The sequence below is a fragment of the Mesoplodon bidens genome, assembly GCF_964165515.1.
Source record: "Mesoplodon bidens genome assembly, chromosome: 15".
NCBI lineage: Eukaryota > Metazoa > Chordata > Mammalia > Artiodactyla > Ziphiidae > Mesoplodon > Mesoplodon bidens.
This window is the reverse complement of record NC_138171.1, coordinates 44582339-44606850: the sequence shown is the minus strand read 5'-3', so window position 1 is coordinate 44606850 and position 24512 is coordinate 44582339. Positions and strand designations below refer to the sequence as shown.

Sequence of the window (24512 nt, the reverse complement as noted above, 5' to 3'; positions counted from 1 at the left end):
CTACTGAAAGATGTTAACAACAGGGGAAGCTGGGTGAACTCTGTACTACTATTTTTGTAAATTTTCTGTTAATCTACAAAACTATTGTAAGATATACAAAGCTTATATAAAAATTAAAGGCAAGGGAGTTGTTGATAGGGGCTTGAAATAGGGACAAGGTGAAGGGAGAGAGAATTTACTGATGCTCATGGAGGAGAGGCATTCAGCTGGATGGAGTGTTAGTTTCCTATTGAGGCTATAACAAATGACCCCAAACTTAACAACTTAAAGCAACACAATTTTATTAGTTCTAGAAGAGGTCAAAAGTCCAAAACGGTTTTCACTGGGCTAAAACCCACAGTGGGGCTGCATTTCTTTGTGGAGACTCTGGGAAAAACCCATTTTCTTGCCTTTTCCAGCTTCTACAGGCTGCTGCATTCCTCGGTACATGGCCCCTTCTTCCATCTTCAAACCCAGCCGTGGGTATAACATCTTCATCTCCCTCTCACTTTGACCCGCCTCAGTCCCTTTCATGTAACAGGACCCTTGTGGTTACACTGGGCCCACCTCAATAATCCAGAATAATCGCCCCATCTCAGTCATTAACATAATCACATTTCAAGGTCCCTTTTGCCATATAGTCATATATTCACAAGTGGCCATCTCTGGGGGCCATTATTCTGCCTACACGTGGTGTCTTCTGGGAGGTGAACACAGGAGGCTGTACGGGTGGGGAAGGTGAGGTCAGCTTTGGATTGTGGAGCCCGGGGTGCCTTTGGGACATCCAGGGGAACTGCCCCCCATGGCGCCCATCTATTCACCAAACACTAAGTACCTCCCATGAGTCGGTCACTGGGGATATAAACGTGAACACTGTACTTCACTGGTTCTAAGACATCTGTTTTTCACTTTGAAACATTTCTGAAATAAGGAGGCAGCTCTGAATCAATGACATCTTACAACTGCAATGCGCAGGCTTTTCTTTCTAACTGACACATAAAGTAAGACATCTTACAACTGAAGGCATCTTGAAGTCAATGAAATCCAGGTCTGGGCTGGCACTAGAATGGGCCTAATTATTATAGTAGTTAATTATTATATAAGCTGGGTGCCTCACTAGAGCATCAAGTATCCCCACGCTGCCCTCCAGCCTTTCCTGGTTCCGAGCCTGACTCCTTCCACCCTCCCATCTGCCCCCATGGCTCTGGTGCTTGACTCTCCCATAGGTAACAGACTCCACCAGAGCCCCGGCCACACCCATGCTCAGCTCCACCACAGCAGGGTCCGCGAAACAGCCCCTTTCCCCAGGTGTAACCTCAGTCCTGGAGTCAGGCCCAGTGGTTTTCCACCTGGCTGCACGTGGGAAACACCTGGGAGCTTTTTAAAGCCCCAAACACCAGGCCCGTTACCTAGATCAATTCATTCAGAATCTCTGCGGAGTGATGTTACAGCTCCCCATAAAACTCCAACAGAGAGCCAAGGTGGAGAACTAACTGGTGTGAGTGAGGAGAGGCATAAGGCAGCACCGGTGGGAGGTGGAAGGTGTTTGGTTCAGACTATACAATTATGCGTATCAGTCTTCCTCCCAATCCCTCCCCTGACTCTGAATTCCTGGGAGGGGACCAGCCCAGTTCTCTCAGTTCCCTCAAGGCACTAACCAGTGTCAGACACATTGTGGGAGCCCAGGAAACGTAAGCCACAGGGCTTCCAAGGCCAGACAGAAAAGCCCCGGTGCCAAGAAAGGTCTTCGAAGGGAGCCCACTGGGTCTGGGCCCGCCCTCTGACGTGCTGTGTAACCTCCAGTGAGACACTGCCCATCTCTGTGCCTGTACAAAGCATGACTGGCCCAGGTGGCCTTGAAAGGTCCTTCAAGTGCCAACATTGAGTCTAGACTTTACCTAAGAGGCCGTTTCTATCCACTTCGAAGAAGGCTGAGGCAGTGGGGAGCCAGTGAGTATCAGCTTTCCTGCTCACTCCCAACAGATGTCCCAGCCTTTCCAGGCCTAAAGTCTGCACTTCTGGGGCTCTGTCCTGCACTGGCTGAAAGGCAGAGCATCTTAGGTCTTAAAAGCCAAAGACCTAAGAACAGCAAAACAAGAACCGCCAGAGGATTCTGGAGAACGGCATGTGAGTGGAGAGATTTTTAGATGGTGAACAAAGTCCAGGTTGGGAGGCCACAGGACACCTGACAGGCCCAGCTCTGCCCCAAAGACTGGTAAACAAAGGTGAAGTGGTTCAAGGGACCAGAGACAAACTCCCAAGGAGGAACTTCATGAGAGGAAACACTCAAGGGCCAAAGCAAGTCCAAAGGGGTCTGGAAAACGTTCCCGACTTCTGGCCATCAGCCCAGCCAAGGCCCTAATATACAACTAAAGGCTTTTATTGGGAAAAGGAAGTTAACTGAAAAGTGGCTCCCAATATCCTCACTGCCTAAGGCAGCCGGGGCCTCCTCCGCAAAATCCAGGAAAGAAGGGGCCACCAAACTCGGCCCTCAGTAGGCTCAGGTGTAGAGGTCAAAATCAATCCGTTTGGAATTGTAGAACTGTCCGCCGGGGGCATCCAGCTTCCGGCAATAAACACCGTCCGGGAAATAGCCTTCATTCACCCAGGTCTGCAAGAAGAGAGGGCAGAGCTGGGGGAGGACTAATGGGGTGGGGGGAGGGAGAGAAGAGGCAAAGTGAAGAAGAAAGGATTTTACCTGCATCTGGGTGCTGGAGAAGGGTCCATACAGCTCAGCATCCCCTGTGTTCTCCCACTTATATTCCCACATCACATCGGCCAGACCATCTCCGGGCAACTCTGCTTCTAAAATAACAGGCAGAGCCATCTGGGTATCAAGGGGCCTGCCCCTGCCCACAACACCCCTCCTCTGCCCTTCAATCTTACCTCCTCTCTGGGCAGGGGTTGGGGTCTCCAGCTCCCCCTCTGCCACTTCCTCAGCAAACATGTCCAGGGAGGGTTGGGCTGTGGGGTCACGGGGTCCCTGGGTCTGGCACCCCAACCCCTTCAGCCGCATGGCCAATCGTTCCCTTGTCTCCTGATACACTCCGAGGTTGCCCCGAGCCACCATCTGGTCAGCCAACCCGGAGAGCCGGTCCAGGCGCTGGGGGGAACTGGGCCGCCCAGGTCCCTTGCTGCCCCCTTTGCCTCCTCCTCGGGCTCCCAGGCGCCTCAGTGCCCCAGCCACTGTCTCTCTTGGCAACATCAGCTCCAGAAGGCCCTCCAGGAGGGCTTGGGCACTCATTGGTGTCTGGCCCAAGCTATCCTCCTCCTCTGAGTCTGATGGCGGCCGCTGATTAGGCGGCCGCTCCCTGATCTTTACCTGCAACGTGAAAATGGAAGGGTTTTATTTCTGACAAACTGCCAGCAAGGCCCAGGCCCAGCCATGCCAGCCTCTGGACCTCACCCAGTCAATGTTGTCCAGCCAGCTGTCTCGGATCTGAGCTTCCCGGTTCAGGAAATAGTTGCCATCAGCATCAAAGTGGCCTTCCTCCATCTCTTCCTGCAGGTTGAAGGGTGTGATCCGCACACCTCCCTCACTGGGGAGTGTGGCTGCTTCCTGACCTGCACCAAAGACACAGGCGTCCCATGCTAGGAATGCAAAAAAGAGACAGGAGCCTCCTGTGCTCTGTGACCTCAGAAGCCCCTATTTGTTCCTCCAGCGGAAAGTCAATTCTTGGCTATAGCTCACCTTCTACATCTTCTGAGGCCAGGATGTCATATTTGCTGGACCCTTCATCATCATCCTCCTCATCGCTGTCCAAAGAGTGTTTGCCTTTGAAGCGGCTCCCAGGACCTCCTGACCCAGCCACAGGGTCCACCAACTGTGGGCAGGAGTCAGAAATCGAGAGACATGCAGGTTACTGGCTATTACTCAAAATACTCTAGGATCTAGACTCAAACTGAAAATCCTGCAAACCCATTTCTCAGAGCACATAGAAAAGCTAGCTAGCCCTTTCCACCTTTCCTTTGTCCCTCCAGATTTCCCTCCTGCCTTCTAGCTTTTTTTCCTCCCCTCACTCCTCCCCAGAACGCAAAAATCTGGCCCCCTCACCTTTTTCTTGGGGACACTGATTTCATCCTCATCATCCTCATCTCCCACGCCTTGGAAGGTCACTTTCCTCTTTGGCATGACTGGACAGAGGGGCCTTTCTCAAGCTGAGCCGAGGAAAAGGGTGCAGATTAAAGGAACTGGGTGAGGAGAATACTCACCGCGAGAGGGTCTCCCGCACAACAAATCTTTCCCTTGGTCGGTACTGGATCCAGTTTGGGAGGGGAGGGAGCACAGAATCAGGGGCCGAAAGGGGAGCTGGCAGCCAAGAGGCCCCCAGGACTTGGTCTGGCATCCGAAAGAGCTGCTGGAGCGGGGATGGAGAGGTGGACGCGCGGAGGAGCTCCCCACGGGCACTCCCCCCCCGTTGAGACGCGCTCCCTCGCGTGACCACCACCATTCCCGGCCCCCGCAGTCCTGCGCGAGACGTTGCTCCGAGAGCAGACACCCGCTCAACCACCTCCAGCTTCCTCGTAGCCCGCGGGGCCCCGGCGAACCCAGGACCTGGAACCCTGGCAGCCCCGCTCCTCCCTGCGCCGAGCTCCCGACTCCGTGGGGTGACCCCCAACTGTCCTGGGCTGTGTACAAATCAAAGAGGCGGCAGAGCCACGAGGACTCCAGCAATCCAGCCGGCACGCGCTCACCTAAAGACCCAGGAAAGGTGGGGGAATACAGGGAGACAGGTTTTCGCCAAGGCTACATCCGGGGCACCCGCCCGCCCCCACCCGGAAGAGAACTGTGGAAGGCGCCAGGGAAGGCCGGAAGTGGCTTCACTCGTGTTAGAGGACTAACTGAAGGGGCGGGCGGAAGTACGTACGCGCTGAGCGGGGAAAGACACCCCCTCCCAGAAGTGACGTGAGCCGTGTGGGGCGACGACGGTGAGCCGCGTGGGGCGACGACGGCGAGCCGAGGGGACGTATGAACGCCTAAACCCTGATCGGACGAGAGGGATGGCCGGAAGTGGTCTCGATTCCCTCCTACAGCAGTAGAGGCTCTGGGGAGAAAGCGGAGCGCGCTGTACCTAAAGGGGCGCCCAGAGTCACGATGGAGGGACAAAGTCCCAGCAGGGCCGCTGGGTCCCTGCCCTTGTTTCCCTTTCCCCGGTTGAGTCTCGTTTTCTCCAGGGCTGGCTCTGATGATCTCATGAGATCCTGCCTTCCTACTCTCAGCGTCCCGTTGTCGGCCCTCTCCTAGTTCGAGGTGCGGCCTTGCTCTTGTCCCAGAGGGGTTGCTCGGTTCTCCTGGCGTACTTTCCCAACCCAGCTCCTTTTAGGACCCAGGGGAAGTCACTTACCCCACGCCTACCCCCTGGGCGATTTCCTGGTTTCTGAGGTGGGAAGAGCCATAATAGGAGAGGTGGCAGTGGCACCTGTGCCCAGTACCGAGGCCAGAGGCCCCTTGTGCCCTCATCTCAGGTAGGCCTGGAAAGGGGCAGTAGTGGATACCCGTGCCCCACCCCCCCAAACAGGACCCCAGCCCAGCAGCCCCTGCCCAGGTTTTGTAACCTGTCCCAAGGGGCAGAGTTGGGGTTGGGAAGTGGGAGTAGGTCCCACTGCTCAGGGTACAAGACCTCTACCTCTTGAGGATACTCAGAGTCTGAATCCCAGTAGGCCAAGGCTGGGCCCAGAAAGAGCCTACTGGAGCCAGAGGAGGGCACTGGGGGCAGCTGCGGTCCCTAGGATAACCAGATGGACCACCCCTCCTTTTTCCTGCCCCTAGGGTTTCCTCCCAGGTTGGACAACCATGAAACTGCACCACAAGTCCGTGCTCAGTTTCTTCCATGGGTACAGAACACAGGCTGTGGACCGGGAGGGCATCCTACTAAAGAAGGGGGCCAGAAATACCAGCTACCAGCACCGCTGGTTCATCCTCCGGGGAAACCTCTTCTTCTACCTGGAACACCAGGCTGGCCCACACACCCCTGAGCCTCATCCTGTTAGAGAACTGCCAGGTGGAGCCACACCTTGGGGCCACAGAACCCTACACCTTTACCATCCTGACCCCAGGGGTAGAAGGTGGGCAGGCCTACAAGCCGGCAGCAGAAAACCAGAAGCTGGGAGCCTGGCTGTGCTGCTACGCTCCCTGGAGGCCCAGCACCAGGAGCTGTGCCAGGCAGCTGGACAAGAGACCAGCTCACCCCCAGAGGACTGTGGCTCCCCACAGTACAGAGAGGGCAGTACCTCTCCAGCTTGCAGGAGTTGCACGAGCACTTTGGGAAGGAGATCCAGGTGCTGCAGGCGGCGCACAGACAGCTCCAGGAGGCCAGTAACAACGGAGGCAGCGGATCCCAGGCAGAGGTGAAGCGGAGCTCAACCACTGTCTGTTGATGAGTGACTAATAGGCCAAAGGCCAAAAGGTACCCACCTGCCGAGACCAGGAGACCAGCCGATTGCTTCAAGAGACACCCAGATCCTGACTAGCTCCGTCACTCCCTCCCTCCTTGTCCTTATTCTAACCCCCTTCATCAAATAACAATGCAGGAGACAGGCCCAGGTACAACAGCAGGTTCTTTTCCGGTTCCTCAAAGCGCCGCACAGGGTGGGGGCAGAGACAGAAGAAAATGTAAACATTGGGTTCCACCCCCTGGAGCTCAAGGGAAGACCCCTTACCCAGGTAGGGGCTGGAGGGTTGGAAGGGGACAAGGTGAAAGGTGGGAGCCCTGGTGAGACAAAGCACGGGAGGCCTGAGAATACAGGGAAAGGTAGGTGAAGAGGAAGGAGAGCAAGGAGGGTGGTGGTGGGGAAGTGGGGGACATTTCCTGCTCCAGTGCATGTCCCCTTAAATAAACCAGCGTGCAAAAACATGGTGGAGGAAAACCAAAGGACAGAAGAGAGTGAACACCCCCACCCTGGGCCAACCGGGTCCTCCGTACATAATTACAACACGGAGATGTCCAGAAGGAGAACACGAAGAGCCTGGGCCCCCGCCAGGAAGTGGGGGGAGACAGGCAAGACTGAAGATGGGAAAAGGAACCCAGCTCCACTTCATGGGTAAGGGGAGTGACTGGAGTGTTAAGAATCTGAAAACCGCTGACTCCCATCGCCAGAAGTCACCCCTGTGGTGACAAAAGGCCAATCAGGACAGCACCTGGGAAGGGATCCCAGAGGGAGTCGGGGCAGGAGTGACAGAGACCCCAGCTGGGCCTAACTGGAGGTGAGGGGTCCAGACTTGTTCGCTGCTGCCCCAGGGAAATGCAGCTGCCCCACGTACTCTGGCTGTCCTGGCCGTGCAGGGGTCAGCAGCTGGCAAGGAGACGGGGAATCAAGCCACTTTCCTCAGAAAGAGGGACAGCCTGCCAAGGGGGCCAGGAGCAGCACCCCAGGCCAAGGCCTGCTCTTGGCTGAGGGAAAAAGAGGGGGCCCTGCAGTCCAGCCCCAGGGCAGACGTCAGAAGTAAGCATCCTGCCGGGCCTCTGATGCTGAGGACCTGTCCCCGCCATCCTGGGGTGCGGGGGGTCCATCTGCCTTCCGACGCAGCGAGAGCTTCCTGCCCTGAGCCTTCTTCTCCTGCTTCTGCCGCTCCTTCTCCTGCTTCTGCCGCTCCTTCTCCTGCTTCTGCCGCTCCTTCTCACGTTCCTTTTCCTGTTTTTGCCGCTCCTTCTCCTGCCTCCGGGCCTCCTTGCTGGGAGCCAGTGGGGTGCTGTTGCCAGTAGGCGAAGGAAGGGATGGATGCAGTCCCTCAGCGGTGACCAGAGGCCCTGGGGCAGGCCCAGCACTGGCCCTGCGGACAGGAGGGGGTGGAGAGGGGGCCCCTCCAGCTGCCTGGGAGCCTCGGCTCTTGAGGCCAGGGAGGCTGAGGAGGCTGGAGGAGGGGCCCAGGGGCGGCTGCTGCCGCCGACGCTCCTCATGGATCGCCCGGGAACCGTGTAGTCTCCGTGAGGGCCGATACTGCAGCTCGCCCCGGGTTTCCCGCCACTTCTTGAGCTGGGCCGAGTTCTCTCGCTCAATCAGTGCTTCTGTCACTGGGAGGTTGGTCACCTAGATGGAGAAGAAACAGGTACCGGAACAAGATTGGGGATGGAGATGGGCCAAAGCAGGTGTGAGGTATGCTAAGGCTAGGACCTACCTCATGCACCAGGAAGTCCTCCTGCATGCACTGTTGGGGCAGATTGCGCAGCTGCTCCATGGTTTCATACATGCCTTGGCAGGCGCGCAGCTTCTCCACAGAGCCCAGTGTGTGCCGCAGCAGCACCAGGGCCACCCGGAAGATGATCTTGACACCTGCAGGGTCCAAGGAAGAGAGGCTGGATGATCAGCCCGGGATCTCAGCCTGTCCCATTTAGGAGGGACTCACAGCCCCCATCCCTGTCTACTGCCAACCTCACAAATGAGGAAGCTGAGGCCCCAAGAAGGGAAACAAGCTGCCATGGGTTTTAGGTTCCTGGGAGGTAAAGCAAGCTGTGGGCTGGTGGCAGAGCCAACAAGATCAGGCCTCAGTTTCTCCAGCCCCAAGAGAGCTTCCAGTGAAGCCTTCTGTCAGCAGGCCACCCTCTGGCAGCCACCATGGAAACCGCAGCCCCATCATGGCCTGAATGGCTACAGAAGTACCTTCACAGAAGAACATATCCCAGACACGTAGCACTGAAGCCCAGGGAAGGGTGCGGGCAAAGATGCACATGAACCATTCTGTCATGTACAGCACGGGGTCAATGCGCTGCCGTCGCAGGTGCCGATGTGCCAGTGGGGAGGCCCGGCGCAACAGCGCAAAAAAGATTTCTCCATCCAGTTGAATGGCCTCCTGGAAGTGGGACAAACCATGAGAAGAGGCCTGCTGTGGACCCTTGGGGTAGAACCGGCCCTGGTAGTCAGTACCCATCCACAAAGTGGGATCCTCACCTCAGTGAGAGAGGCCCAGAACAGAGGGACAGAATGGTACAGCGTGGGGCAGGACAAGGACCACCCTGCAGTCTTGGGGAAAAGTCACAGCCCCAGTTGCACCCAGCCTCCAGACACTCACCAGCCCTGCACTATAGTAACCGGGGAGGTACTTGTCGCAGATCTGCACCAGGCACCAAAAGGCTTGCTGAGAAGGGCAAGAACAAGGAGGGAGGGATGGGGCCTGAGAAACAGGGAGGAGGGAGCTCCCCCATCACCACTGCAGGCCAAGATCCTCCCAGCCCCTCCCCAACCAGGTCCAGCGTCTGCTGACCTCAGCAGGCATGTGCATGAGCAGCACTGCGGCCACAGGGGCCTGGGCCTGGCAGTAGCCCTCGTCAGGCCGGTAGATAGTGTAGGCCTTCAGGATTCGATACAGGTCCTGTTGCCTGTGGGTATGGGGAAAGACCATGAGGAAAGTCACAGGAGTTGGGAGCTCTCGCCCCCAAACTAACCCACACCCCCCCCCAGAGACCCCCATATCCCGTGGCAGGTCAACCCCAGAGATTTACCACCACACACCTCTATCCACATTCCTAATCCTGCCTATCAAGCTTAAGCCAAAGACTCAGACCATAACCTAAGCTTTGTTCCAGGCTCTAGGCTTCCGCCCTTGCCTGCACACCCACGTGCTCCCCACCCATGTCCCCACACAGGCTGTGCTCTGTCTGCCCCGATCCCGTAAATCTTCAAGGTCATCTTCTTCAGGAAGCTTTTCAACAGCATCAGCCCTCCTCTGGCACTGTCTGAATGCTTTTACTGCCCCAGAGCAGGCACTCTCCCAGGGCAGGCCCTGCCTTATCTGTCTGGATTTCATCAGTCCCCCCCACCCCCGGGCAGAGCCCTGGTTCTCGGTGTAGGCTTGGGAAGCCAGCTGTGCCTCAGACCTTTCTCTTGTCTCTGCATCCAAAAGAATAAACTCTCTGCCCTAGATCTGTTCCTCTTCCCTGAGGGTGCCTCATCGCTGTGTGTGGGAATCCCATCCCCTCAGCCCCACATCAGAAAACAGCGAGCCTTCCATCACTCCCCACAGCTAATCATCAAGTCGTATCAACACTACCTTCTGAATTTTATTCACGTCTATTCCCTCTCTCCGCCACCACAGCCACTGAGCAGCTCAGACCTTCATCTCTTAACCAAGACGATATAATAACCTCCCAGACCCTCTCTCTGCCTCCAGTCACACACTCCTGACCACTGCTTACAGTAGTGTTTCTCAAAATTCAGTCACTGAAGTGTGATCTTCATTTGTGCTTTATCTGCACACCACCCCACTATTATTTATTTTTTCTCCACTTTGTAATAACGTCCATGAAATGACAGGTTTGATAATACTAGTTATTTCATCTAATATATATTAAAATAAACATGTAACTTCCCTAAGCTCCCATGCTACATTCAGCCTCCTGCCTGCTTCTGTACCCCTGCCTTCTCCCCTGTTGCTATGGGTGAACTATCTGTGATCCTGGCCAACCACAGCCTTTCCACTTGGGCACTGGGTGCCATCCCCTCTCGCCTACACAGGCCATCCCTCCAGCAACCTTCCCATTGTTTGTGCATCATCCATTTTTCTCTAACTACAAAGGCTGGCATACCAACATGTCATTTCTTCTAGCTTAAAAAAAAAAAAACACCTCTTGTGACTTCCCTGGCGGCCCAATGGTTAAGACTCCATGCTTCCACTGCAGGGGGTGTGGGTTCGAGCCCTGGTCGGGGAAATAAGACCCCGCATGCCACAGGGCATGGCCAAAAAACAAACAAACAAAAACCTCTCTCTACCCAGCCTTCCCCTCTGAATACCACACCGTTTCTTTCCTACCTATTCAGCCAAACCCACTTAGAGTACAGACTTGCTATCTTCAATTTCTTTCCTCCCATCCTCCAGTCAGGCTTTAGCCCACTGCTCCACACAAAACTGCTTTTATCAAGGTCACCAATGACCTCCACATTGCTAAATCCAGAGGTCGATTTGCAGACTTCACTTTACTTGACCCGTCAGCAGCATTTCATACAGCTGATCTCGAAACCCCTCTTCACTTTACTTCCAGGAATCACACTCTCCTGGTTTTCCTTTTACCTCACCAGCTTCTTCCAGACTCCTTTACAGGTTCTTTCTCATCTTCCCATTCTTGAAATGTTGGAGCTGCAGGGCTCAATCTTTGAACAGCTTCCTTTCATATCTACACTTGCTGCCTTGATGACCTCATCTAGTCCCATGGGTGAGATCTGGTCCCATGTAGAGCCTGACAACTCTCAATTTCCAATCTGTCTCCAGTTTAAACCTCTCCCTGGATGTTGTGTCCATTGTACATCCAGCTTACTTGGCATCTCCATCTGGATATCCAGTGAGTATTTCAAACTTCACATTCCAAAAATGAGCTCCTGATATCCCTTCAAGCCTACTTTCCCCCCAGTTTTCCCATCCATATCAGCATATTGCAACTCCATTTATTCTAGTTTCTAAGACGAAAAACCTTAAGGGTCTTCCTTAACTACTCTCTCTCTCTCTCTCTCTCTCTCTCTCTCTCTCTCTCACACACACACACACACACACACACTCCACATCTAATCCACTGGCAAATTCTTTTGGCTTTACCTTCAAAATATATCCAGTTTCACAGCTACCATCCTGGTCTATCTATCATCATCTCTTTCCTGGGTTATGGAAATAGTCCACCTGGTCTCTCTGCTTCTGCCCTTGTCTCCTATAGTCTATTGTCAGCACAGCAGCCAGAAATGATCTTTTTTTTTTTTTTTCCAGCCACGCTGCGCAGCATGTGGGATCTTAGTTCCCTGACCAGGGATCAAACCCATGCCCCCTGCAGTGGAAGCACAGAGTCTTAACCACTGGACGGCCAGGGAAGTCCCAGAATGATCTTTTTAAAACACAAGTCAGATCAGGTCACTTGTAACCCCATCTCGGCTCACATTCTCTTTTCCCCTTTCTTGCTTTAAACTCTTCTATTTACCACCATTGTACATACAACATACTTTCATTCTTTATTTTATTTATTGTCTATCCTTACTAAAATATAAGCTCTGAGGGGGTAGCTGTCATCTGTAGCTAAAAGAGTACCTGGCAGATAGCAGGCGCTTGACAAATATTTGCTGAAAGGATGAACTTACTGTTAAAAAAATGTCCATCCACATGCTCCCACAAGGAGCGGAGAAGCACCTAAAAACATCGCACACTACTAGGAAGCCTTCGTGAGGAAGCCGGGCAAACAGAACAAAGACCGAAGGGCCTGGGCACAGCATTTAAGGGCCCTTAATTGCTTTTCCAGCCTCAGCTCTACCCAAGCCCACTGCCCAGACACAGCTGACATAACCCCCAAGCCAGGAAAAACCTGCCCCTTGCTCTGCTCCCATCTACCCTTTAAAACCTAGTTCAAATGCAACCTCTTCAGTGAGCCCTTGACGTGCCTCCCCTTCCCCTCACCAGCACCCCACCCCACCCCCATCACCCTGAATCAGAGTCTCCCTCCCAGGAGACTTCCTTCAACATGGCTAGACACTCAATCCATTAAGGACCACTCCTGTAGAAGTTCTGGAAGGCAAGAACTGCTTTCAACCCAGCCCTGTATCCACCACTGACTCACATAGTCAAGTTGCCTTACCCATGCCCGCCTCGAGCAGCAAACATCTCATGGAAAGGGAACTGACGGTGCAGGTCCTTCTCAATCACATCCAGCCACTTAGGGTCCCCAGGAGCCCGTTCCAGCTCCTGCAGTGGGACAGCTGAGATTATCTCAGGATCTGGGGGAACTGATGATACCCTTCACACAGACCCTGTCACACGTCCCCACACCCTGGAGCTGTGCGCACCTCAAACTTGCCCGGGTTCTGCTCCAGGAGTTCCTTGCTATTGGACAAGTACTGCCAGGCCTTGGCTCTGAGGGAGGATGGGATCCCCTTCCGGCAGCGCAGCTTCACCTAAGGCAGAGTGGCAGGCAGGGGAACAGCTTCAGTGGCAGGCACAGCCTCCAAGTTTCCCCAGCAGTCCTTGGGCTCCCTGGGACACTTGTCCCACATCCCATAGGCTTCACTCCACTGGACCCCGCCTGGTCTTCTATCTTTAAAGCTACTCCTCCCCCCAGGCCCAAGTACCACCTACCCCCAACGTGGTCCGGAGAGCAGATACTATCAGGTTCCTGGGCTTCCCCAGAGCACATGGGCCCACCCTGTCCTCCCCACCCGCACCATGTCCACTGCCCTGCCCACCACAGCCTTCTCAAACCTTCTGGAAACGCCGTGACAGCCACTTATCCCAGTGACTGAACATCTCCAGCCATTTGAGCTCCCGCTGCCGAGCCACATCCACAGGAATGGAGCTCTCTCTGAGGATATGGGGAGTATGGAAGAGGTCAGTAGCAGTAGTATAAAACCTAGATTGCTGGGGGAACTGAGGCAAGCCACCTCCCCAAGCTCAAAAATGAGAGATCAGACCATAAAAGCATTTTGTGAGCTACCAATACCAAACATTAGGACGTCTGGTCATTCTGGCCATCCAAGGTCCTAGTTCACCACGCTAAATGGAATTTCCTTGGAATCTCTGCACAGAGATCACATTCTCATGTTGGATGGCTATACAGAGGCTGTGTTCAAATCCCATTTCAGACACATACAAGTTTGGGGAGAGAGCACGGAATACTGAAAAGCTACACTTTGCATTAGACCTGGATTCAAGTTCTAGGTTTGCCACCTATTCACTGTGTGGCCTTGGGCAAGTCACTCTCTAAGCCTTAATTTCCTCATGTGTAAGATGGAGAGAAAAACAGTATCTACCTAAGAGGTTACATGAGATAACACACAGCAGCGACTCAGTAAGTAACAGCAATTATTATCCATAAAATAAAATACATAACAAACATACTTCCCTGTCCCCTTAGAAGCAACTGAGTTTCCTTCTACCAGACTCAAGATCCCTTGCACCTCTGCAATTTCCGCTACCTCCTCCTCCCTGAAATCACCCCACATTCCTAAGCAAATGAAGCTCTCCTTGCACTGTTTGCTCACTGTTCTGTCAGAGCTTCGCACTCAAGATACCCCATCAGTCTTGACACAGTTAGTTGTAGGAGCCAGTACCAGGTGAGTGGAATGGAAGAAACAGCTTGGGTTTCCAGATAGACCTGAGCTCAAAGCCCAGTTGTCCCTTAGAAGCTGGGGAGTCTTGGCAAGTGATAACCTAAGTCTCTTCCTTATAAATGTAAAAAGGAATGCCACCACTTACATCACAAAGTTATGAGAGGACTATTGAGAAACTGTATATAAAGGACTGTTACATGGGAGGTTTAAAGTTAGTTTCTTTTGTCCCAGAAGCTCCTTAAACTAAAAGGTGATTTCTCGGGCTTCCCTGGTGGCGCAGTGGTTAAGAGTCCGCCTGCCGATGCAGGGGACACGGGTTCGTGCCCCGGTCCGGGAAGATCCCACATGCTGTGGAGCGGCTGGGCCCGTGAGCCATGGCCACTGAGCCTGAGCGTCTGGAGCCTGTGCTCCGCAACGGGAGAGGCCACAACAGTGAGAGGCCCGCGTATCGCAAAAAGAAAAAAAAAAAAAAAAGGTGATTTCTCATTAATCTCTATCATAAGGCAATTCCAAACTCTACTAAAGGCCAGGAAGAGTAAGATACCTTTCCTGCCCTCAAAAGGTCACAAGCGGGGCTTCCCTGGTGGCGCAGTGGTTGAGAGTCCGCCTGCCGATGCAGGGGACACGGGTTCGTGCCCCGGTCTGGGAGGATCCCACATGCCGCGGAGCGGCTGGGCCCGTGAGCCATGGCCGCTGAGCCTGCACGTCCGGAGCCTGTACTCCGCAACGGGAGAGGCCACAACAGTGAGAGGCCCGCGTATCGCAAAAAGAAAAAAAAAAAAAAAAGGTGATTTCTCATTAATCTCTATCATAAGGCAATTCCAAACTCTACTAAAGGCCAGGAAGAGTAAGATACCTTTCCTGCCCTCAAAAGGTCACAAGCGGGGCTTCCCTGGTGGCGCAGTGGTTGAGAGTCCGCCTGCCGATGCAGGGGACACGGGTTCGTGCCCCGGTCCGGGAGGATCCCACATGCCGCGGAGCGGCTGGGCCCGTGAGCCATGGCCGCTGAGCCTGCACGTCCGGAGCCTGTACTCCGCAACGGGAGAGGCCACAACAGTGAGAGGCCCGTGTACCACCAAAAAAAAAAAAAGGTCACAAGCTAGCAGGGGAGATAATTGCAATATGTGAGGGAAATGCAATGACAAAGATGCACAGAAGAGGCACCTAACCGGAGTAGGGGCAATGGGTAGCAGGGAAGGTTTCCTGGAGGAAGGGACATCTGAGGTAAGCCATGAAGAACTGAGTAGAACATGGCAGGGAAAGACCAGGAGAAGGGTATTCCTGGCTGACGGTACAGCCTGAGTATGAAGGGAGAAAGACTACAATCACTTCAACAGGACCACAGCACACAGTGCATGGTGAGAAGGCGGTGGAAAAGAAGACCAGAGAGGCTGGCAGAGCCAGAACATAAGGAGCCTGTGCGCAGGCTAAAGCGCTTGGACTTTAACCTGTGGACGGTGCGGAGCTGCTAACAGCTTTTAAGGTAACGTGTGCCACAGTCAGCCTTGCCTCAGAAGTAGATTCTGCCAGCATGGAAGATGGATTTTAGAGAGACAAAATTAAAAGCAGAGAATTAGCACCCAGCACCGTGCCTGGTACACAAGAGGGGCTCACTAAAATCCAATTCAATCCAAGTTCCTCAGGGCAGCAGAGTATTGAGGAGAGTGCCATTGGTCACACAGATCCAAATTATTTGAGTGGGGCAATTCACTCAACTGCTCTAATCCTGTTTCTTCATCTATAAATTAGGTACAGCAATGCATCCCTCATGCATGGGAAAGCACCAGGGTCAAACTTAAGTTGCCCTCCCCACACAGGACCGAGAATGTTGGTACTCAAAGATTTTCTGATTTTTTTGTTGGACTATAATCCCTCCCACAGGGCTTCCCCCCAACACCAGGCAGGTCCCCCTCACCCCATCATGCACAGCCATGACTAAATCCTACTCATTCTTCACAATTCAGATCAGTGCAGCTGAATTCCCAGATAGGGCAAAAGATCCCTTCCCTAGCTGCTCACAAAACCCTGTGATGATCTCCAGGCTAAACCTAACATATTATATTGAAACCAACTGTTTAAGTATTTGTCTCTCCCTCTAGATGATGAGCACCTTGAAATGATTATTTTATCCTTAGTACCCAGCACAGGGCCCGGCACTGGGGGTTCTCAGGCAGTGCTGTAAACTGAACTGACCAGCAGGTTAAAGGGGTACAGGAACAATGATCCAAAGAGAGGGAAGGAAGAAGTCAGAAGCAATCACACCCTCACCTCAGAAGTGACTCAGGCCCCTGGAGGGAACCAGGAAAGAGTAAGCCCGGCTGGGGAGATGAGGAAATGGGGAAGAGGCCTCCTCCACCCCCTTTCCTTCAGTGAAAACACAAGACTGCTCTTCTGTTGCACAGAGGGGCCCTACCTTCAGAGTCTCTCCTCCATCAAACAGACTTCCCCACCTCACCACCCCATCAGACCTAGGGCTATGGGGGAAGGGAGCTGCCTGCATCCCTCCAGACTTTCTCCCTAAGGAACCAAAGAGCTCTACCAGAACCCCTGTCCAGCCAACCCTCCAGAATATCTGACCTGTAGCTGGAGATTCCCATCATGGAGCTGGGACAACCTGAGGTATCATCTCATTCAACCTTTCACTTCACAGAGGAGGAAAGCGAGGCACTAACTCATATGTGGAAGGCACGAACTCAAGGGCACTCACACACCAAAGGCAAGGCTTAGGCTCAAACCCAGAACTCCCGATACCTGGTCTCAAACCCTAACACGCTGGTGCCACAGAAACCTCAGGAAGCTCTAGGCATGATATGGATTGTTAAGCATTCCCATTCCCACTAATCACCCCGTGGATCCTCAGAGGAGGATGGGCAGCGAGAGTGTGGGCAAGGTGTATCATCCCCCCACCCTGCAACCTCTACTTCACTGAAGCAGGCCCGCTGGGTGCCCACTAGGTACTCACAGGCTGCCCGAATACTGGCTGCCCCCAAGGAAGCCGTACTTGTCCGTCTTGCGCAGGGCCAGCCCATTTATCTCCGAGTCTGAGCCCATGGAGCTCACATCATCCGCCAAGGACTCTAAGGTCCCAGACATGAGGCTCACGGAGTCCAAGTAGCTCAGAGTGTCTGGAGCCTGCCCTCGAGGCCCAGAGATGCCAGGTCCCAGGCTAGACGTGGAGCCTAGGTCCTGAGAGTTTTCAGCAGGCTCCGGAGCTGGGGTCACCGTCACGACAGCTACCAGAGCCTCACATGTCCCTGAAGGGCCTGTGCCAGGCCCTGAGGGGTCCTCTGGAGCCTGTCCTGTTGATGCTGATGCTGCAGCTCCATGTCCACTTGTCACCTGTCCTGCTGTCACTGCTGCAACCCGTGAAGTCACTCCTGAGGCCACTGTGGTTCCCGGCTTGGGGGCAAGCGGGGGTTTGGCGGTCAGGGCCCCAGGAGCCGTTCTTGAAGGGGTCCTGGTGCAGGTCCCGGTGAGGGTACCTGGCCCAGGATCGGGTGAGGTTCTGGCCTCCTCCGTCTTCGGAGAGTCTGCCCCTGGGGCCAGAGCCATGGACCTCTCGGCTCCTGCCACAGCCTCGGGCACCAAGGGCTCTGGGTCGGAGACCTGCGCCCTCAGGGCTTCGGGTGAGGCCTCCAGAGTCAGCCCCACCTCCGTGCTGCCGGTGACTGTCGGGGCGGGGGCCAGGGCCGAGTCCGAGGTCTGGGTTGGACCCGGTACCCATGCGGGCCGCGCCTCCCCGGGGGCCACCAGGGTGACCGGGGCCGAAGTGGCCGTGGTCACTGGCGGCCCCGGAGCTACCACCAGGACGGGCCCGGCCCGGGAGCCGCGGGGCGGCGGCGACGGGGCCGCGGGGGCGCCATGACGGCGCGGCGGGGCCACCAGGGGCGCCGGGCCCGTCTCCATGACCGCGGGCCGCCCCTCACATCCCCCCGCCGCGGCGGCCGCAAAAGGCGCCGCCCCTCAGGCCGCTCCCCACCGCCCGCCGAGGAAGGGGAAAGGGCGAAGGGCGCGGCCCGGCGCGCGCCGGAGTGGTTGCTGGCGCGCGGGCGGCCACCCGGCGCGCGGAGCCGGGGCACGGGTCCCGGGGCGCCAGGCGCCGGGGTCTCGCTCGCGCCCTCTCCCCCCTTTCGCACTCTCGCTGCCACCCCCTCCCTCCCGCTTCGGGCGAGCGGCCCACCTCGCGCCTGCGCACAAGCCCCGGTGCCGGCCAAGAGGCCAGCGTTTCGGCGCTTCACGCCTGCGCGCGGGGGGCCCCATCGCGCTCCTTTTTTCTCCCGCCTCGTCAGAGGGCTTGGACAAATAATAGGAGAGAGAGAACTGGGTTTCTGCCAATCGTTGGAAGTGTGGGTGGGGCTGGAGGTGGGAAGGGGGTGGGTAATTTGGGAAGAAGAAACAGAGAAGGCGGAGGTTATAAAACCAATGAGAGGGCGAGTGAAGGCAGGGGGAGGCGGGACGAAGTGAGTAACTAATAGAAAAGCAGGAAGATGAACCTCCTGGCCAATAAAGATGGCTGAAGAGTGAAAGACTGCGGAAGGAGGCGGGTGCTGTGCGAGAAGAGGCGGGCCTGCCTAATAAGAATGGTTAAAAGGGAGCCAATGAAAAGGGGAGTAGGCGGAGGTCAAATTGACAGACAGTGATGTCTATTTGGGCGGTGGCAGACAGCATCCACAGTCGATAGGAGCTGAGGGATTCTTTGGGTCTCCCAAGAAGGTCAGGAAGAAATGACAGCTGGGAAGGGCGGGTCAAATTTGCGATTAATTTACCTTGTCAGCCAATGAATGCATTCTCTCATTTAGCAACAGGAGGAAGATAGACAGCTGTCTCAGCCAATGCAGCATCCAAAGGGAAGGGGTGCTGCCAGCAGGCAGTGCCAAGCCAGGGATGTCGGTGACAACCGGAGACAAGCGCGGGAGGTGGGGGTGACAGTTGGGGACGGCGCGGAGAGGGGGCGGGGACCGGGGGCATGGGTGCAACCGTTAGCCAATAAGAGCGCCACGCTGCCCTGCCTGAGTCCTCTCGTGGGGCCCATTCTCTATTCAGCTCCCAAGCCCACCACAGGGCACTTGATCCAGTGCTCTGATCAGGTACTCTCGCCCTTCACTCAGCCTCTAATTCTCATCCCAGCCCGCAACAAATCACAGGCGACTATAACCAGAGCCCCCAAATCCTATAAGTGACTCATCTCTCTGGATCCACCATTTCCTGTGGGTATCCCAATCCCCAAGTCCCTCTCCTCAGCCCCTTCTATCTGAGCTCTTCCCCAGGATCTGGGCTCCAGTTCCTTGGAACTCATCCTCTGAGTGCCCCCTCCATTCTAGTGGGGATCCCAGACCCCAAATCATGAATTCCCAATACCATGAATTCCCACATCCGTGTTCTTATTCTTTTGGGGATCCAGGACCCATTCCATCAACTCCTCTCTCCTCATCGATACACCCCTCTGTGCTCCTCATTCTCTGCTAAGAAATCAGACCCCAATCTCATGAGCCCTCCAGGCTACCCTAGACCACAAACACAAAGCCCTGACTTTACCAGCCCCTCCTCTCTCTGGCCCTCATTCCCCTGAGGTCCAGGATTCAGGATTCAGCACCAGGAGGGCTCCAATTTCCATACAAAGTCCACCATCCTGAAATTTCAGTCAGGCCTAGCTCCCAGCTTCCCAGTTACTTGGTTGCTGAGTTCTCTGAGGCTCCTTAATCCCAGCTCAGACTCAGATCCTGTGAACTCCAGTGTCTGAGATATGCCACTCCCGATCTCCTCCTCCTCAACTTCTCCACTTTCCATCTGGCCCAAGCTTCCTAAGCACTTCCCCCATCGCCCTCTTTGGAGTCCTCCTCCCCTCCCAGAACCCAGTAATAAGTGGGCTCCTCCCTGGGCCTGGACCCCCATGGTAACCATATAAGGTGAGGCAGCTGTCGACTGAGGCAGGGAGGGGCCAGTGCAGGAGGCCAAGGGCAGCTGCTAAGTTTAGGGTGGCTCTGTCTCTCTTCTTAGAGACAACAGGTGCCTGGACCCCAGTGACCAGAAAAGCAAATGTCTTAGAGGCATTGGTATGAGGCTGGAGGAGGGGGAGGGGAGGAGGAGACTTCCTCAGGACATCAGGTCCTAGAGGGAACAGGAGGAGGAGGAGACACGGGTGTCCTTGCCAACCTTGGGCCTCCTGGGGCTTCCTCACCCACAATTTCCGCAGACCTCCACTGTACAGAATGGACTGGGGCACCGAGGCTCAGAGGGGTGGGAGAGCATACCTCAAAGTCACACAGTCAGCCTAGCTGGTTCTTGCCCAGATTGGAGAGAGAAGCCACTGGCCATCCCAGCCACTGAGGAGTGGCTTTGACTCCCCTCCTCTGAGTTCCAACTTTCACACCAGTATCCAAAAAAGTGATTATAGACTCACACTAGGCCATGTCCTTCTCCTGTTTCAAACCTTTCCAAGGCTTCCAAGGTCTCAGCCCTCAGCGTGGCATTTGAAGACCCTCCGGTATCTGATGTCCAGCCCCTTGTATCCTCTGCTCAAGCCCCATCCCAATTCTGGTGAACTGAACACTTCTGATCTTTCACTTCTCCAGGCCTTTGCCCATCTGTGCCCACCACTTAGCATTTCTGTTCCTCCACTTTCACCTGACTCACTTCTACCAGCCTTCATAACGTCATTCCCATACTCCTAGATAGGGCTGCTATGTCCTCTACTTCTGTACTCCTGACCAGCTGGTTTGTCATTTTCTGCATTTACCCTGTCTCCAAAGCTAGACTGTAAGTGCTAACAAGGCAGGGCCTGAATATTAATTATAATGATTGTGGGAATTCCCTGGCAGTCCAATGGTTAGGACTCCAGGTTTTCACTGCCAAGGGCCCAGATTCGATCCTTGGTCGGGGAACTAAGATCCCACAAGCCATGTGGCGCAGCCAAAAAATAAAAATAAAAATAATGATTATACTTCACTAACTGTTTCCAAATAGTGTTCACCTCCACAAGTTCTGTGGGATGGAAATTACATCCCCATTTTATAGAGGGGGAAACCAAGGCCCAGGGAGTTGGAGCACAAAGCCCAAGGTCACAGAGCAGGCTCTCTGCTCCAGGCTGTCTAGTCTCTTCATACCTAGTGATTCCATGCCCCACATCTTTCCTCACAAAATCCCCCCTCTTCTTGAAGGGGATGTAGAAGACTTCCTGATCCTTCAGCTTCCCCAGGCAGCTCTCTCCCACCTATAACTTCTGTCACTACCCCCACATATACATACCCTTGACTGTGAACTCCAACAGTTCACAGACAAACACAGGGGGGGACTGTGTTTGTCAAAGTGCACCTGCAAAGCATGGACCAGTGCCTGGCACACTGTAGGTACTCAATAAATTTACTGGGTTTAAATCTGGGCCCACCCCACACAGGCGTACAGGAGCCTGGTGCATCTCTTTCCTAGTCCTGTGTCTCAGCCTGGGCCCTCTCTGAACTCTGGCACATTCCGGCCTCCTTTGGGGAAAAAGAACATCCCTTCCTGCCCAGGTCCTAGTGATACCTGCATTCCAAGACTCCCTCCCTCCTCCCTCCCTCCCTGGGCTCCAGCTGTTGCCAGCCCAAGAAAGGAGAGGCCCTGAGCTGGGCTATTTTGGTATCTGGGGTGGGCACCCACAGGGCTAAGGTTACCCTGGTATGTTAACGGCTCCCTGGGGCAGGACTATATAACTCCAGAGGGACCGCCCCAGGCTGACTCTCTGCTCCTTTCCAGCCAGAGCCACTGCCTGGCCCCCAGGAGACCTAAGACATGGTGAGTGAGAATCCCCCAGCCCCTGCCCAGATCCCTCAGACCTCAGGGCGGCCTCATCCTTTGAAAGAAAGTAGCTGGTTCCCAGTCTAGCAAGAGGAAAAAAGATGAATCTTCCCTTTCTTTTTTTTTTTTTTTTTTTTTTCTGTATGCGGGCCTCTCACTGTTGTGGCCTCTCCCGCTGCGGAGCACAGGCTCCGGACGCGCAGGCCCATCGGCCATGGCTCACGGGCCCAACCGCTCCGCGGCATGTGGGATCTTCCCAGACCGGGGCACGAACCCGTGTCCCCTGCATCGGCAGGCGGACTCTCAACCACTGCGCCACCAGGGAAGCCCTTTTCCCTTTCTTGATATCACTAATGGGGAATGTACAGAATGATGCCCTAAAGGATCTAACCAAGGATAATCTGCCTAGACACTCCACTCGCAGGAGCCCAGTCCCTCTCAAAGCATGCTCCATGCCGTCCTGCACTCCATCTTCCTAAAACCCCCGGGACCAGCCAGACAAGTGTTCCCACTCCCATTTTATAAATGAGAAAGTAGAGGTTCAGGTGAGTGAGTGATCAGGGTCACACAGCAAGTCTGGGACTCAGAGGAGGCAGGGTCAGGGCACTGAGAAAGGGAGGTACACTCCACTTGTTGGGTAGGATGGAAGGATGGGGACTTGAGGGCTACACAGAGGAATTCGGGGGTACAACCGCAGCAGGTCTCCTCAGCAAAGAGGTCATAAGGAAGGGGAAGCCTAGAGCCAGAAGAGTTGCTTTAGAAGAATGGACTCAAAGAAGCCTGAATCTAATCCAACGCCTCTAGAGAGGAGTAGGGATTGGTCCATGAACCCCTCTGCCCAACCCTCATCCCTCAGGCACCCAAGAAGGCCAGGAGAAAGGCAGTGGCAGAGGGCGGAAGCTCCAATGTCTTCTCCATGTTCGATCAGACCCAGATCCAGGAGTTCAAGGAGGTAAGTGCGGGGAGAAGGGAGACTGAAGGCTGACCAAAGGCTCCCCTTGCTGCCCCTCCCCCACCCCTCCCTGGAATGTGCACCTGTTGGGGGGAGGGGAAGGGTTTAGAATTCCTTGTTCTCCTCCCTGCTTGGAGTGTAAGTGGATGGCTGGCTGGGGGCCAGAATCTCAGAATCTGATCTGCCTAGAGTAAGGATGCTGAAGCCTGGCCATGGGGGACCTAACCTCTCCCTACCCTGGCCCTCCACAGGCCTTCACAGTAATTGACCAGAATCGTGATGGCATTATCGACAAGGCAGACCTGCGGGACACCTTCGCAGCCATGGGTGAGCCTACTCCACCTGTAAAGATTCAAGGCTGCAGAGTCCTGGGAATTCAGCAGCCTTAGGTTCCAGCCCTGCCAGGTCCACCCTGGGCCTCAGTCTACCCAGATAAAAAATGGATGGGGGGCTTCCCTGGTGGTGCAGTGGTTGAGAGTCCGCCTGCCGATGCAGGGGACACGGGTTCGTGCCACGGTCCGGGAAGATCCCACATGCTGTGGAACGGCTGGGCCCGTAAGCCATGGCTGCTGAGCCTGCGCGTCCAGAGCCTGTGCTCCGCAGCGGGAGAGGCCACAACAGTGAGAGGCCCGCGTACCACAAAAAAAAAAAAAAAAAAAAAAGGATGGGATGATGTGAATTTATGGGAAGCATTATAACCTGGCCCCTATACCCCCTCCACTCCATGCTTCCCCCACCCTGTTCCAGGGCGTCTCAATGTGAAGAATGAGGAGCTAGATGACATGATGAAGGAAGCCAGCGGGCCCATCAACTTCACTGTCTTCCTGACCATGTTTGGGGAGAAGCTCAAAGGTGAATGAAGTGTCCTGGGTACAAACCCCCAGATGCCTCTCCCCAGACCTTTCAGGGACTGACCCTTTAGCAACCCTTCAGCTTCATGTGCCCTCTGACCCCCCCAGGTGCCGACCCTGAGGATGTGATCACTGGAGCCTTCAAGGTCCTGGACCCCGAGGGGAAGGGCACCATCAAGAAGGAGTTGTAAGTGACACCCTCCAGCTGCTCCCACACAGAAAGCCTCCTTAAATTCCTACCAAGAGTTAGGCACTGCCAGAGATAAGGGAAAAATTAGGACTGTGGCGATGGGATTAAATTTTCACAGCACACAGGGGGAAGGGCAAAAGGGGGGAGGCCAGAGTGTTTGGGAGACCAAAGAGGAATCCAGAGTAACCCTGGTTTTCAAGGCAAGACTGGGAATGGCAACGGGGATGAGGTGGGAGGGAGTGGAAAGGAATCACGAAGCCCAATCTCTGTCACCTCTCTCCAGCCTGGAGGAGCTGCTTACCACGCAGTGTGACCGCTTCTCCCCGGAAGAGGTAAGTGGGGAAAGGGCCTAGGAGAAGTGGAGGGATGGGGGAAGGGGAACATAAGGAACCGGTTGGAGATACCCCTGCGTTTTTTCCCCAGATCACGAATATGTGGGCGGCCTTCCCCCCCGACGTGGGCGGCAACGTAGACTACAAGAACATATGCTACGTCATCACGCATGGCGACGCCAAGGATCAGGAGTAGCGGACCCTCTTAGGCCTCTGCTGGGCAACGCCTTCCTGCCAGTGCGACCACCCCACCTCGACTCCTAATAAATTGCACTGGTCTCGTTTCTTATCCGCGACGGCTTCAGTGCGTTTGTGTGAGCAGGGCTCAGGTGGGAGGCTGCGCTGAAACACCAGCTGGCACGAAACGAGTGCCCAGCAAATGAATGAATAAATAGTGGCCCAGAGGCCTGGGTGGAACGGTTCCA

The 24512-nt window shown here is 54.9% G+C and overlaps 3 protein-coding genes and 1 pseudogene across 14 annotated transcripts; 2 read left to right on the top strand and 2 right to left on the bottom strand.

The window, feature by feature from the left end:
• Positions 1 to 256: 256 nt before the first annotated feature.
• On the bottom strand, positions 257 to 4871 carry CD2BP2 (CD2 cytoplasmic tail binding protein 2). 8 transcript variants are annotated; one of them, XM_081255822.1, is made up of 7 exons: positions 4848 to 4871; positions 4034 to 4137; positions 3671 to 3803; positions 3386 to 3543; positions 2866 to 3301; positions 2678 to 2784; positions 257 to 2019 (listed from the first exon to the last, which is right to left on the bottom strand). In XM_081255822.1, exons 2-7 carry the CDS (start codon positions 4109 to 4111, stop codon positions 1867 to 1869), a joined length of 1065 nt encoding a protein of 354 aa, XP_081111948.1. In that variant the 5' UTR covers positions 4112 to 4137; positions 4848 to 4871; the 3' UTR covers positions 257 to 1866. The 8 variants fall into 8 exon arrangements, with proteins under 8 accessions (XP_081111948.1, XP_081111946.1, XP_081111951.1 ...); XM_081255820.1 differs by lacking the exon at positions 4848 to 4871 and adding an exon at positions 4675 to 4777; XM_081255825.1 differs by lacking the exon at positions 4848 to 4871 and adding an exon at positions 4675 to 4777 and having other exon boundaries at positions 2866 to 3295.
• A 33-nt stretch (positions 4872 to 4904) lies between these two features.
• On the top strand, positions 4905 to 6364 carry LOC308628647 (sesquipedalian-1-like; annotated as a pseudogene). The gene is made up of 2 exons (XR_014017922.1): positions 4905 to 5230; positions 5750 to 6364. The product of XR_014017922.1 is annotated as a sesquipedalian-1-like (transcript).
• A 155-nt stretch (positions 6365 to 6519) lies between these two features.
• On the bottom strand, positions 6520 to 18141 carry TBC1D10B (TBC1 domain family member 10B). Its single transcript, XM_081255819.1, has 9 exons — positions 16952 to 18141; positions 13142 to 13241; positions 12730 to 12837; positions 12522 to 12628; positions 9179 to 9293; positions 8987 to 9052; positions 8578 to 8767; positions 8096 to 8250; positions 6520 to 8007 (listed from the first exon to the last, which is right to left on the bottom strand). Exons 1-9 carry the CDS (start codon positions 17893 to 17895, stop codon positions 7417 to 7419), a joined length of 2376 nt encoding a protein of 791 aa, XP_081111945.1. The 5' UTR covers positions 17896 to 18141; the 3' UTR covers positions 6520 to 7416.
• A 534-nt stretch (positions 18142 to 18675) lies between these two features.
• Positions 18676 to 24283, top strand: MYL11 (myosin light chain 11; the record flags this gene model as incomplete). Of its 4 annotated transcripts, XM_081256695.1 has the most annotated exons (8): positions 19035 to 19076; positions 21721 to 21759; positions 22619 to 22714; positions 22966 to 23041; positions 23462 to 23566; positions 23674 to 23752; positions 24039 to 24087; positions 24179 to 24283. In XM_081256695.1, the coding sequence occupies exons 2-8, from the start codon at positions 21757 to 21759 to the stop codon at positions 24281 to 24283; spliced, it is 513 nt and encodes a 170-aa protein (XP_081112821.1). In that variant the 5' UTR covers positions 19035 to 19076; positions 21721 to 21756. The 4 variants fall into 4 exon arrangements, with proteins under 4 accessions (XP_081112824.1, XP_081112823.1, XP_081112821.1 ...); XM_081256698.1 differs by lacking the exons at positions 19035 to 19076; positions 21721 to 21759 and adding an exon at positions 18676 to 18702; XM_081256697.1 differs by lacking the exons at positions 19035 to 19076; positions 21721 to 21759 and adding an exon at positions 18830 to 18905.
• Between the last annotated feature and the right edge of the window lie 229 nt (positions 24284 to 24512).

Excerpts from the sequence above, each read along its gene's own strand:
- CD2BP2 (XM_081255822.1), bottom strand. The coding sequence starts at position 4,111 with ATGCCAAAGAGGAAAGTGACCTTCCAAGGCGTGGGAGATGAGGATGAT. Across the intron at positions 2,785-2,865 it reads AACCCCTGCCCAGAGAGGAG|AAGCAGAGTTGCCCGGAGAT; the intron begins GTAAGATTGAAG and ends CTGTTATTTTAG. Across the intron at positions 2,020-2,677 it reads TCTCCAGCACCCAGATGCAG|CCAGTGCAGGACAGAGCCCC; the intron begins GTAAAATCCTTT and ends TCTGCCTTTCAG.
- TBC1D10B (XM_081255819.1), bottom strand. The coding sequence starts at position 17,895 with ATGGAGACGGGCCCGGCGCCCCTGGTGGCCCCGCCGCGCCGTCATGGC. Across the intron at positions 12,629-12,729 it reads AGAACCCGGGCAAGTTTGAG|GAGCTGGAACGGGCTCCTGG; the intron begins GTGCGCACAGCT and ends GTCCCACTGCAG. Across the intron at positions 9,053-9,178 it reads TCATGCACATGCCTGCTGAG|CAAGCCTTTTGGTGCCTGGT; the intron begins GTCAGCAGACGC and ends TGCCCTTCTCAG.